General features: G+C 43.6%; 1 protein-coding gene across 1 annotated transcript in view; it reads left to right on the top strand.

The window, feature by feature from the left end:
• The first annotated feature begins 5,745 nt into the window (after positions 1-5,745).
• GAREM2 (GRB2 associated regulator of MAPK1 subtype 2) overlaps positions 5,746-13,881 on the top strand; it is a 32,187-nt gene continuing 24,051 nt past the window's right edge. Inside the window, exon 1 of the mRNA XM_032216095.1 lies at positions 5,746-5,860. Within this exon, the coding sequence (XP_032071986.1) occupies positions 5,746-5,860 (115 nt within the window). The remainder of the gene's footprint in view (positions 5,861-13,881) is intronic.

The following is a 13,881-nucleotide window of genomic DNA, read 5'->3' as shown; positions in this document are numbered from 1 at the left end:
ATTCTCATTTGTGATCTCTTTCCATTTTTATTCTTCACAATCCAGTGGAATGTTGGAAACAAATTGCATAAAGGTATTAAAGACACTTCAGAAAAGAACCAAATGAGACCAAATATTGGGGGGGGGGGGGGGGGAGAAGCTGACAAAAAAGAAACAGATGTCACTGAAGGCTGCTGAGAAAATGATTACTGAAATTCACCCAGTGCAATTTTAGAAATCAGTCAGTTCTTCAGTGGCTTGGAATTTGCTGATTGCTCCATAAGCCCTCCTCCCTCTACTTAGGTAACCCAAAGTGGATCTACTGTGAGAAATTTAGCAGGATTCCTGAAGCCATATCTTTGTTCCATCCTGTGGTATTTTAGAAGTTAGAGGAGCTCCTGTCAAAGGCATATTCCTGCAAGATTGGAACTCTTTCCCTCTCCTTTTCTCTCTTGCTCCTTCCGCCTGTCCGTCAATCCATCATGTCTTCATCAACGTCAACACTCGAAGTGGTTTTATTTTTCTAAGATCACATTGTATTTTAAATGGAGCCAGATAATGGTGCTGCGGAGAATGGCTAGTGTAGTTTTCTATTTCTCCTGAGCAGTCAACACTTAAGGGGGCTTTCCAGAGTAAATAGAGTTGACTGTTAAAAGCCCTTTTTTTTTTTAAAGTGCAAAATGTTTTATAACAAGGATTCCCAAACTCAAATGCATTAATAAGTCAAGCTGCTCGATCTACCCAGACATAAGTTAATTCCAAAGAGGAACTTGTACCTGGGTTCCCAGAATGTGAGTAAGAGCTCTTCATGATTAGGTTTTTGAGTCAGCAGAAAAGTTTGTCAAAATAAATTGCACTATCCCACAGCTGAGCTTTACTGCATCTTGGCAGCATGATTGGCCAATGCTGCTGTGCTTGGAAGCTGTGATACAGGACAGTGATTTAAGGGATTCCTAGCTTCCTTTCCCTTCCAGTCTGGCTTCACCTACCAAAGAGAAAAAAATAATCACCCAATTGCTGCTAAGAAAATATGACTCTGCTCAATATCCCCTTTAGCTTCTTCCCGTGCTTCTCAGACACCCATCTGGATAGTCATCTGGAATTTTACACCATTTTACACAACAGACAATACGAGCTTAGTTCCATAATTGGCCAGGGATAAGAGGAGGCATTATGGGGTCGTGTCCCTTAAAATGAGTTAGTAAAATATAATTATGCTTCAGCTAGAAGGACATGGGGATGGGTCCCAGAATAATTTACTTCTTTTCCGTATTTTTCTACAATTATTAGTATGATTAGTGGCCCAATCCTTTGTTCTATAATTGTTTACTGATACCTAATTTAATAATTCTCTAAAAGTGACTAAAAAGACCTGTAGATTTAGAATAATGTAATATTTTCCAATAATCACAATTTAGGAATTTCAAACAATGTGCCAAGTTCAAACTATGTAAAAAGCTGTTTTTAATTGAATGTATTTCTATTTATCTACTTAATTAGTCCAAATTCTTGCAATAAATATGATTTAGGTTATATCACATATTGTCCAACAATTCTGGAGAAAAATATTGCAATTGTCAACCTCACCTAATTCCAGGTAAAGGTTTCCTCTGTCCAATTGTTTCCTACTTAAAGAAACCGTTTTCATCTGTGTGTTAGCTGAGGGAGCCGGTGTTGTCTGAAGACATTTCTGTGATTATGTGACCAGCATGACTGAGCCACACATAAAGTTATATTCCCACCAAAGTGCTGCCTATTTGTCTACTCACATTTGCGTACTTTGAAACTGCTAAATTGGCAGGAGCTGGGGAAGTATTGGGAGCTCACCCCGTCATACAGGGTCTTGAATCTGGGCTGTAAGTTTTGAAGCTGACAAGCTGTGTCTTTAACCACGGAGCCATCCTGCCTCCTCCACCTTATTCCAATGTCTCAATATTTCATGAAAATAAAAAAAAATTAAACTTCCAGCCCCAAACCTGATTAATACTAGTGAGATAATAGAAATTTCCTACGGATATTAAAAAGTTGAATAAGAACTTTCACTCATAATTGCTTTTGAAATTAGTCACATTAAAGTAGATGTCAAAACATGCACGCCCAGTGATGAAGTTCGAATTAGGAATATTACACTCTCATCTTTAAAAACTTAATATTTAAATAATGAAAATCTAGGCTATTTGATGTGGGATTCCTTTAAGAATGGCAACCATGGACCTATTCTAAATTATTAAATACCCAACACACCAGTGTGGCATTTTGGATCTGGTATTTCTCCCAGAACAGCTGTAACATGATCTGGCTTTGAAGTATAACAGGTTCACAGAGAAAACAGATCACTATCTATTGGGTTTCTACTTGCTCCAAATCACCCCATCCTTTAGGGAGATAGATCTATTTGATTGGTCAACCTCAAGTGACTTATAAACCCTATGAGATTCCAGGGAAAACCTGGAAATTTTCCTGATTTACCTGAACATTCTGATGGAAAATTCAGCTGAATTCAGAGAATGTCAAGGCTGGGAAGAACAGGCTCAGATTCAATCTTGACAAAATCAAATTCCTGTGAATATTTGGGCCCACTAACTTTAAGAAACTTTAGGATTGCGTCTGAATCTTTAGTCTAGCATGGCATTGCCCTTCCCCATTCATGACTAGTGCACAATGGGCTCACAGCTCTGGCTCAAAGAAAAGGTCATCCAAGTGGTCAAGAGGACCTTTGTAGAGTATAATCTGAAGTGCCAGTTGTCTGTTTCTAAATTGAGAGGGACTTCAGATGGCGACCCATGCCTAGTCACCACATGGCTGGACTATTGCATTGCACTATACACAGGGTTATCTTTGAAGATCACTTTGAAGCTACAACTGGTTTACAGTGCAATATGACCAGTGATGGGCATGCCATGGTATGCTCATATGATAACGGTACTCTACAAGACATGATAGCAGTCTTCCAATATTTGAAGGGCTGTCAAAGAGAAGATGCCATTGATTTATTCTCCATAGCACCTGAAGGAAGGATAAGAAGTCACCTCAAGATGAGCTGGACAGCACATGACAAGATGAGAAAAGAAGACAAGATGCAATGGGTGGAAGCTCATCAGTGGGAGATAAGCTGGAAATGAGGAATTTCTTGCCAGTGAGAATGATTAATGGAACTGCTTGCTTCCTGGAGTTGTGGATGCTCCATCACTGGAAGTTTTAAAGAAAAGGTTGGACAGCCATTTGTCCAGGATAGTATAAGGCTCTTCCCCTAGGAAGTTAAGACTGGAAGACCTAAGGTCCCTTCCAGCCCTATGATTTTATGATGAAGTCATAACTTGAGTATTATTTGAGGTGCTGGTTATCATCTATAAAACCTTTCATAGCACAATGCCTGGTTGTTTGAAGGATGAAGTATCTTGCATTGTTTTTGTCCTGGCAAACTTAAGAAAAGTGGGTGTGTTCCAGATCCCCTTAATTGAATGTGATCCAGGTGACTTTAAAAATTGCTTCTGTTTTTTTCTTGCTTCTGGATTTTTATGATCTGTTTTTTAATTTTTATTATTATTATTTTAAAGTATAAGCCATCTACAGTTTCCAGTTGAGCAGCCTCTACACACTGATGCATGTGTATGTCAATCTTGAATGTTTTAAAACACTTGTTCTTCATTAAATTCTGAGAATTACTAATCTGATTGTAATCTGAAATATTTTAAAATATTTGCTTCTGTAATTAAAAAATATCTATGAATATAAATACTGCAAATTCCACAACATTTACATCCTACTGAAAATATATTGAACATTCTAATTGAATCTCAAATTAATTGATTATTACTTAGCAAATAGTTGCATTATACCCATACATTCTGGTTAAGAATATTGACCATTACAAAAAAAACCCATAATATGATCAGCATATATCTTCAGCTTGCTTTTATGAAAATCTTGCTTGATCACAGAACCTTCACGTATCATTAAACCTTTCTAAAGATACCAGATTGGGCCGGCAACCTCATATTTACTATGGACATGATGTTGGCTTTATCTTCTCCCAAACCATGTTTTAGCAGCTCACTGTTCTGTGTACCACAAAATACCGGTTCCACCACAAAACCGCGCTCGACTAAAGGGCGCTCGACGAAACCACGTAGCTGTCATCACAGCGCGACAACAGCGCGGAGAAAAAAGCACGCTGTAAACGCTAAACCTAAAATTAACACCTAAACCTAAACCTAACCCCCCTAAACCTAATCCTAACCCTTAACCTAACCCTAACCTTAACCCTTAACCTAACCCTAACCCTAACCCTTAACCTAACCCTAAACCTAACCCTTAACCTAACGCTAAACCTAATCCTAACCCTTAACCTAACCCTAACCCTTAACCTAACCCTTAACCTAACCCTAACCCTTAACCTAACCCTAAACCTAACCCTTACCTTAACTTGAATCAGCTTGCTTTCAAAGCGCTATTTAAAGCACCCTTCTTTCTCCGCGGTCGCTGTTGTCACCCAGTTGATGACATCAGCGACGCGGTTTAATCGGGCGTGCTTTAGTCGAGCGTGGTTTTGTTGTGCCACGCAAAATACCAGAGAAGCAGACTTATTTGGATAGTGTGGTCAAAAAAGTCAAGATGTTGGCCATAATGGTATAACTCTTATGAAAAAAAAAACAGGTGGGCCACTAATCTTGACTTTTTTTTTTTTTTTTTTTTTACTATGGCCTTCAGACTCCTGTGAGGCAGAGACTGAACAGGGCAACTTGCTGTAATGCAGGTAATTGTCCTGCCCTAAGGGTTGTTAAAACGGAGAGGCTGGCTACAGAATGTCCCCAGATGTTTTGATGAAGGTACTTTCCACCTATACCTTTCCTCCATTTTTCTCGCCCTTTCTTTCATCTTTATTTCCACTGTGAGGAAAGGTTGGCACTGCTTTCCTGGAGCAGCGGGGAGACCTCCAGAAGCTAGAAACCAAAGGAACTGGTCAATGGGTTGACTTGACTGGTCTCCTGACTCCAGTCAATGTGGTGAGTAAGGGAAATGTCAGACCATGTTTGGAAGCAGAAAGAGACCTATGTTCGATGGTAGTAAATAACAGGCTCGGGGCAACCTCCAGCCTGCCTGTGTGTGCAGGAGATATCTTGCAGATGGCCGCCAGTACAGTCCTCCAGGAAGCCCCACACAATTCAGTTAGGCCTACTCCGAAATAGGCTGCCCTAACAGACTGGCTGGCGGGAGGAAAGCCTCCTTCTCAACCACCGCAGAGGTGATGGGTTGATTTATTCTGGCCGGGTTGCCTCTGGGAGCCCTCGCGAGTTCCGGCTTTAGCCGCCCGCTCCGAGGTCGAAGCGAGGCCGCTGCCGCGGGGAAACCAGAAAAGCGACGAGGAGAGAAAGAACGGAGGCTCGGCCGCTTCGGCCATTCAAGGGGCGCCTGCGAGGGGGGTGCGAGCGCGTCCACGGCGGGCCCTCCAGTGGGCGGGTCTGGCCGGCCTCCAGCCAAGCGAGCGAGCCGGCAAGCCGAGAGAGGTATGTAGCCGCCGGAGCGAGCGCCACCTGGTCCCCCGCTGGCCGAGGTTTCCTGCCCGGCCGGGAACAGCAGGCCCTGCTGGACGGGGCGGGCGGCGCTGCTCTTGCCCGGCGCGTCGCAGCGGTCGTCGGAAGACGAGGAGGAGGAGGAGGAGCAGCGCCCGGGCTTCGCTTGTTGCGGCTGCTGCTGCTTCTGAACGGCGCGAGCGAGGAGGTGGAGGGCGATGCTCCTGCGGCGGCGACGGGGCGGACGGCCAGCATGGAGCGATTGGCGGCAGCTCTGGGCCGCCTGGCGTGGAGCTCCGGCCCGCCGCTGCCGCTCGACCTTATCGTGGCCAAATGCCGCTTGCCTGCCCTCGTGCGCCCCGGCCCGGGTGGGTTTCCCGCTGGCGGTGCGGGTGGGCAGGCGGAGGGGGCTGCTTCTTTCGGTTGGGGATCGTTGCCGTGGCTGGAGGGAGATTTCCGGGCCTCCCCGGGTTATTTGTGTTTGTCAGCGAGGCGGAGGGCGAGAGGCGCTGTCGGTAAAACCGGGAGGGAATCGGGGAAGCAAGTACCTGAGCCAAAGCGGGGTGTGGAGGAGGGGACGCTGAACAAAAACTTCGGCGAGTTGCTTTAGGTTCTTTATCCCTGTGAAGCTGATGCAGGTGGCAGCGCGATCCCAAGGCGGATTCTCCGGCGCCATAGAAACGAATGGACGGCTCTTGTGCCGATCTCGTGTACAGCATTTCGACGGCATCCCGCCTCTTCTGTCTCGTCCAGGCGTTGCGAGCGCAGCCCGGGTTCCTCCCTCCCGAAAGGGGAGTCCCGGCATTCCTGTCAGGGATTCCTCTTGCAGGTGAAGTGGGCTTTGCACGGAAAATTTGGCGTGCCGATCTAGTGCGCTGGGGCGGCGCGGGGCGGGTGTGGGGGAGGAAGCCTGGTGCCTGGAAGCCGCTGAGCGGTTCATTTACTTCTGGATGGACTTTTGTGTTTTTGTTTTGTTTTAGCGGCCGGTCCCGTCCCCTCTCCCCCACCCACTTCCCGTAGGGTTCATAGTTGGTCTCTGGTACAGGTGCAAAAAAATGCGCTGCGGGATAGTTTTTATGGCATTTTTGCCCGTTCCGTTCATTTCTCTTTCCCGAGGTTTGCCCTCTCTCTCCTTTGCCCCACTTTTGTTCCCTCTGATTACGGGGAGGGATAGCTTGCAGATCCCTGGGGTGGGAGGGAGGGAAGGGTAGGGGGTGGCAAGCTGCCCGGCTTCGGGTTTTGTACAGCGTGAGAAGAATAGGGAGTTTGGCTTTGAACGATGTTTTGAATACTAATGAGAAGGGAAGCTTGCTTCCGCCCCCGCTCCCCCCCCCATTTTTCTTGTGAATGGATTGGGGTGGGAGGGCAGGGATACATATACAATAGCCCCCTCCCCGCATGACTCGGTTATCTGTATTACCCCATTTCAAACTCCTCGGTTGTCTGAAAAGCCCTAAGGAAGCTGCCCTGATTTATCAAAAAAACAAAACAAAAAACCCAACCCTCCCCTTTCCCAAATACCAAGAGGAAATGGAAAGCCGGCTGGTCTGTTCCTGGAGGTTTTGCCGTTCTTGCTCAGGGAATACAACCAAATGCATTGGGTTAACCGCTGTAGCCACCAAGCGTTTAGACAAGATGGGCCCTTTGCCTGAGCCAGGAAAGCGCTTCCATTTATGATGAGCCTGCAGTGTAAGGTGAAAGCTGAAGACAGGCTTGGCGATACTTAATGAAACCCAATAGCTTGGGATTGATGGAACCTGATTAAGGAGATCAACTGAAGACCAATATGCGGAACTTGACTAGCTTTGATCTTGGTTAGGCTGTGTTTCCCTAGTTTGCTGTTTGGTGTGCTGTTTGATTAGGGAGTATTGTGCTCATCCAGACAGTGATCTAAATAATCACCTTGTAAGAACCCAGCAGAAAAGGTCCTTTGAAGAAGGCTGGGAAATGATTTCTCTACTTTGAGATAGTTGTTCCACCTTAAAATGTTTGATAAAGCAGAAGGAAATATACAAACTTTGTGATTGGAGCACGCCAGTGGAATGTTATTCAGAGATGCTGTATAGTAGACCCCTCTTCTAGAGGCTGGTTAGCTCCTTTAAAGGTAAAGATTTATACAAGCCAGGAAGTTTTTCACATTCCCTTTAAGGACTTGATGCATTGAGAATGTGTGAAAAAAGAATGCCCAGGTACTGGATATATATTTTTTCATTACCTGGCAGGGAAACTTCAGGTAAATACTCCTGGAGCTGGTGTATTTAGCTTCAAAGCAACTTTTTAATGGGCCTCTTTCAAGTTAGATGTACAAAGGTGATGGAGAAACAGCTCTGGGGAATACTATGTTTAATGGACACCCGATATTATCTTGCTGGTTTTTACTTCAATTTTCATCAACCCCAGCCTAGTATGAGTAATGACAAAGGATTCTCGGAGATGTAATCCCCGAATAGCTTTAGGACAGGTTTCATACTCCTACTGTACTGTTTTGATAGTTACGGTAAGAAAAGAAAAGTGTTAGTCTATGGTGGCAAAACACAAGAAGGAATCTAGTATCACCTTTTCCAATTAACAAATTGTATTAGGCATATGTTTTGTAGGAAGATGCATGCTATTTCATCAAATGTGTAGAGTGGCTAGACGATGTCGGATTTATATTGGGATGACAAGTGGGAAAGGAAGACAGGTTGACGATGTAGATCTGATTATATAGATCATAAAAGGTAAAAGTAAAGGTTCCCCTTGCACGTATGTCCTAGTCGTTCCTGACTCTAGGGGGTGGTGCTCATCTCCGTTTCAAAGCCGAAGAATCAGCGCTGTCCGAAGACGACTCTGTGGTCATGTGGCTGGCATGACTAAAAGCCAAAGATGCACAGAACACTGTTATCTTCCCACCAAAGGTGGTCCCTATTTTTCTAGTTGCATTTTTTTACATGCTTTTGAACTGCTAGGTTGGCAGAAGCTGGGACAAGTAACGGGAGCTCACTCCATTACGCAGCACTAGGGATTCGAACTGCCGACCTTTCTGATCGACAAGCTCAGCATCTTAGCCACTGAGGCACCAAAAGATCAGAAATATTTTTAAATCCTACATTAGTAAAGTCACTGCATGCAAGACAGAGTAGCTTTGAGCTTTTGACTCCTTACATCCCGATTGTATTTCATCTTTGACTCTGGATGGGGTAGCACTTCCCCAGAGTGAGCTGGTATGCAGCTTTGGCTATTGGGGGAGGGGGGGCTTGTCACAGATTTGTCTAGTATGCTAATTGCCCCTGGAGGCCTTGCTCACAGTCAGTCATGCCTTGGTTACCTCCCCTTTGGATTACAGCAATGTACTCTGTGTGCGTCTGTCCTCAAAGACTTCCCAGAAACCTCAAGTGACCCAGAACTCAGCAAGGCACACTGTGTTGCATGGCCCTAGTTAGCTCATGTAACACCTTTGTTGCATGAGCTGCACTGGTTTCCAGTTTCTTTCAAGGTGCTGGTCCTCACCTTTAAAGCCCTATGTGGCATAGTGCTAGGTTATCTGGGAGGCCCCCTTTCCCCAAGGACTTCTACCTGTCCTACCGGGTTAGATAGCATGGGTTCCACCACAAAACCGCGATGCCCTTATCCGCGTCGACATAAGTGCGGAGGCAAATCCGCGGCATCCAAAGCGCTAAGAAAAAAACGACACTACTGCCGCGACAACAGCGCGGTGACAGAAGGGCGTTCTACATGCTTCGTTCTTTGCCTCCAAAGGTAGCCCTCCTCCTCCGCTTCCTGCTGCCCCCCGCGGCTGAGCTGGACCCTTCCCGCGGGCTGCTGCTGCTGGGCAGCCCGCTTTGCCCCGTGCCCGCTGCCGCTGTCAGCTGGAGGAGGAGGGCTACCTTTGGAGGCAAAGAACGCCCTTCTGTCGCCGCGCTGTTGTCCCCGCGGTGATGACGCGCGGTGATGACGTCGCGACTTTAGCGACGTGATTTTATCTCCGCTATTTTGCGTAGCGCGGTTTTGTCGTGCCACGGATAGCATGGACATGCTCCTAGTCCCTTTCTTTAAACATTGCAATTTTGGAAGTAGGCCTTTTCTGTGGCAGCTCTTGGCCTAAGGAACAGTCTTCGCCTTGAAAATCAGCAACTTTTCCCTTCCTAACTCTTAGTAAAATACTGAAGACCTGGCTTTCCCCCCCAATTGCTGGGATAAGATGAGGTGATTGTATGTCGGAAGCTTCCTTTGGAACCAGGGTTTTGTTTTCATGCATTTAGTTTAAATAGTTTTAATATGGGGTTTTTTTTATGTTTGATTGTAATTTTGGTTTGGGAGTTTGCCCAGAGTTTACTATGAGATGGGCAGCTATATAAATGTTTCAAATAAATAAATACAATTTGATGAAGTGAGGAGCAGCTTGTGAAAGCGTATTCCTTTTAATAAAATTTGTTGGTTGGGAAAGGTTTGCAAGACTTCCTCTGGGGTTAATTTAGAATCTCAAGAATGATGTGTTTACTGTATATTGGCTCTTTTTCGTTATGTGCATTTTGTGGGGGTAGAGAGGTGGAATAGCTCAGCTCCAAGTTTGTTAGGGGAAACCTTTCTGTCTAATTACAGTGTTTTTCAACCTTTTTTGTGCAAAGGCACACTTTTTTCATGAAAAAAATCACGAGGCACACCACCATTAGAAAATGTTAAAAAAAATTAACTCTGTGCCTATATTGACTATATATAAAGTAATTCTCCCACGGCACACCTTACACTATGTCACGGCACACTAGTGTGCCATGGCACAGTGGTTGAAAAACACTGGTCTAATAGCCTCCCTTCCCTTGTCCAGCTGCCAGATTTTCAGGCCCTATCCTTGTGTGATTTGCATCTAAAGACTGGCTAAGGTGCCTTTTGTCTGAGAGCTTTGTCATTCCATTCCATCTCTCTCCCACCCCACCACCTGCCTATTCCTGGCTCTGAGCTTCAGCTTTGTCGAATGCGAAGAAAGAATGAGTGTAAATCTGTTGGGAGAAACTGGTGCCAAAATCCAAGTGGGCCAAGGAGGGAAGGAGATTGCAGAACAGGATCCTTTTTAAGTATTTTAAGCACCTGAAAAAAACAACCCCAACCTACGGTAAATAAATATCTGACACAAAATCTTTTACCAGAATAAAGAAGAGTTCTTTGTTGTCAGGTATATATGGTTAGTTAACCAGAATGTGTAAAATAGAATGTGTAAAATTTAAGATTACAGAATATGCAAAGTAGAATTAAGATGTGGTGACTCTAGAAAGAGTGCAGAGAAGAGCAACAAAGATTATTAAGGGACTGGAGGCTAAAACATGAAGAACGGTTGCAGGAACTGGGTATATCTAGTTTGATGAAAAGGAGGACTGGGGGAGACTTGATAGCAGTGTTCCAATATCTCAGGGGCGGCCACGAAGAGGGAGTCAAGCTATTCTCCAAAGCACCTGAAGGTAGAATAAGAAGCAATGGGTGGAAACTAATCAAGGAGAGAAGCAACTTAGAACTGAGGAGAAATTTCCTGACAGTTAGAACAATTAATCAGTGGAATAACTTGCCTCCAGAAGTTGTGAATGCTCCAACACTGGAAGTTTTTAAGAAGATGTTGGATAACCATTTGTCTGAAGTGGTGTAGGGTTTCCTGCCTAAGTAGGGGGTTGGACTAGATGACCTCTATGGTCCCTTCCAACTCTGTTATTCTATTCTATGACACAAATCTCTTTCCCTCTTCTTTTTACCTTATTAACCTATATAATGAGTGCAAAGGACCTCTTTCTATGGATTACATGTTCCTTCTAAGTGATGAGATAGAGAAAGAAAAGGAGAAGGAAAATCTGTTACAAGAAGTTTGGTATATGCTATTTAGGGATTATGGGAATGAAATACATCATATGGCGATGGAGCAGTAGAATTTGAAAACAATGGTTGGAAGCATAGTGTAGATAGGTAAGGTGGAGAGAGACCTATCCCATTAGGGACAGCAGGTACCATCCTTAAGAGGGGCAACATGGGATTATTTTGTGCACCTAATAAAAAAGGCATTATAGGTAGAAACCTATGCTATTATTTGTGCTCGATTTTTAAGGCGACACAAAGCACTCTTCTTTTCCCATGTTGTTTAACATCTATATGAAACTCATAGGGAAAATATTTATCTGTTTATGGTAAGTTATCATGAATATGCTGTTGATACCCCGTTGAATATATATCTGCTTGGACCAGGCAGGAGATATAAATTAAAGATGATTAGGATGACTCAGGTTGAAACTCAATTCCAGACAGATGGAGTTCTGCTCATCCAGAAACCACCACTTTGTGGCTGGCCACTACACTGTCTGTGGATGGGGTTGTGCTCCCTCTAATGGAGCAGGTCTATGACTTGCAGGTTCTCCTGGGCAGCTCCTGCTAGATCAGCTGATTTGATCCTGTGGTCAGAGGATCCCAGAGGTTATCCATGAACAAGATCAGTACAGGGCTTCAAAAATTTTAACAAGGGGTTCTTTGCCCAATTGTGGGTGTGGCCATGGTGAGCGTGGCCTAGGCGGCCTCTTGCACCATGATGGGGAGGGGCTTGCTTTTGCCCTCCCCAGGCTCCGGAGGCTTTCCTTGAGCCTCTGGGAGGACAAAAACGACCTCCCCAGGCTCCGAAGGCCCTCTGAAGGCCAGAAATGAGCCCATTTCTGGTGTTCCCGAACTTCTGGTAGACCCTTATTTTGCCCTCCTCTAGCCTCCGCACATGCCCTGCACTTTCCTGCATCCAAAACAGGCCGCCTGGGGATTCCTGGGAGGGGCAAGGAGGTGTGGCGGAGCCAGCCAGGAGTGGGATTTGAGGGTTCTCCGAACTGCACATACTCTTAGCTAGAGGTTCTCCTAAACCCCTGCAAACCCCCAGCAGCCCACCCTTGGATCAGTGCCTTCTCAGTACTTTACCCCAGCCCAAATCCCAAATGAAAAAGATCCATATAATCCTTTATACACATTGGATTTAAGCTAAACATACTTGTTCAACAAAACGTAAGTCACTGACAAAACAATAAATGATAACCAATACATTCAATTAGTACTGGAAGTTATAGATCAAATTTAGATATAATTCCATAGATAAGAAAACCCAAATTGTTGATGTAGCGGAAATCCATATACAACACAATGCAACAATGGTTTCTCATTAGAATTTAATTCTACATCAATTTACTTCTCATTAGAATGTTGTTTTAGACATGTTAGCAGGCTCTCATGATTTAGTTATTCTTCTGAAGAATGAATTAAAGCATTTTTTTCAGTAAAAACATAGAATTTATGCAGCCATTCATATATACAGTTCAACGTATTTTGAAGGGATATATGGTTTAGAAAAACTTATTAAGAATATCTTGGTTGTAATGGAGTTACAGCCATCATAATGTGCTCCATTCTACTATGAAACATTTCTCAGAATTGTTGAACTTTATAACATTGCCACCACATATGAAAAAAAAATCTGTTACCTTATGCTTGCATTTTTTACAGTTTTAGGAAAGAGAATTATTTACTTTAGTGATCAAGAGTGGAGTAACATAGCAACAGTAACACATCTTATGCCAATTTTCTCTAACAATAATAATATGCCAAGTCAATCTGATGCTCTTCCATTTGAATTCCCAGTGTTCTGTCTCAATGACTATATTCAAATTCTGCTTCCCTTTAATGATACAATCCTTATTTCATTTTTTGGGGGTAAATATTATGTAAACTGTCAAAGCTGAAGAAGTGCATAAGTTCAAACTGTTGAATGGGCTACTGAAGAGACTCAGGAAAATGGAAACCAAACCGCTTGAGAAGTGTCCACAGTTGATCTGCCTATTATCAAAAGAACGGAGGCAACCATTTTGTGGGAGCACCACCCCTTTTGAACAAAAAGGGCGGAGCTTGTATTGGCTTGCTTATTTGAGCTTTTCTACTTTATTATTTATAGTACAGTGAGCATATTTTCTTGGAAAAAATAAAAGACAGATATGAAAAAGGCAGATCTGAAATAGATTCCTAGGGGAAAATTGTTTATGTTTATAACTTCATTTCATAAAAGAAAAGTCAAGAGTAAAATTTAAAAAACAACACAAAAATGGCTATTGTAATAAAAATATCTAAAATCAACTAATATACAGTATGCAAATTTATTTTACTAAAAATATTCAATTTTCATTTATTTTTTTTACCCGAATGTGGAACACGGAGCATTAGATGGTATTTTGGGTGTGGTAGAAATCAATCAACCAAAGTAAATGACAAAAGTGAGTTTTTGAAAAAAAATAAATCTGAAGGATGGCTTTCTGAAATAAAGGAGTGTCTTTTATTAGAAAGGACATATGGTCACTAACGTACTGGTTTTTTAAAAAAATCTTAGTCTTGTTTTATACCTTTAATACATCGT

Source organism: Thamnophis elegans, chromosome 4 (assembly GCF_009769535.1).
Source record: "Thamnophis elegans isolate rThaEle1 chromosome 4, rThaEle1.pri, whole genome shotgun sequence".
Taxonomy (NCBI): domain Eukaryota; kingdom Metazoa; phylum Chordata; class Lepidosauria; order Squamata; family Colubridae; genus Thamnophis; species Thamnophis elegans.
This window is presented reverse-complemented; position numbering and strand designations above follow the sequence as displayed.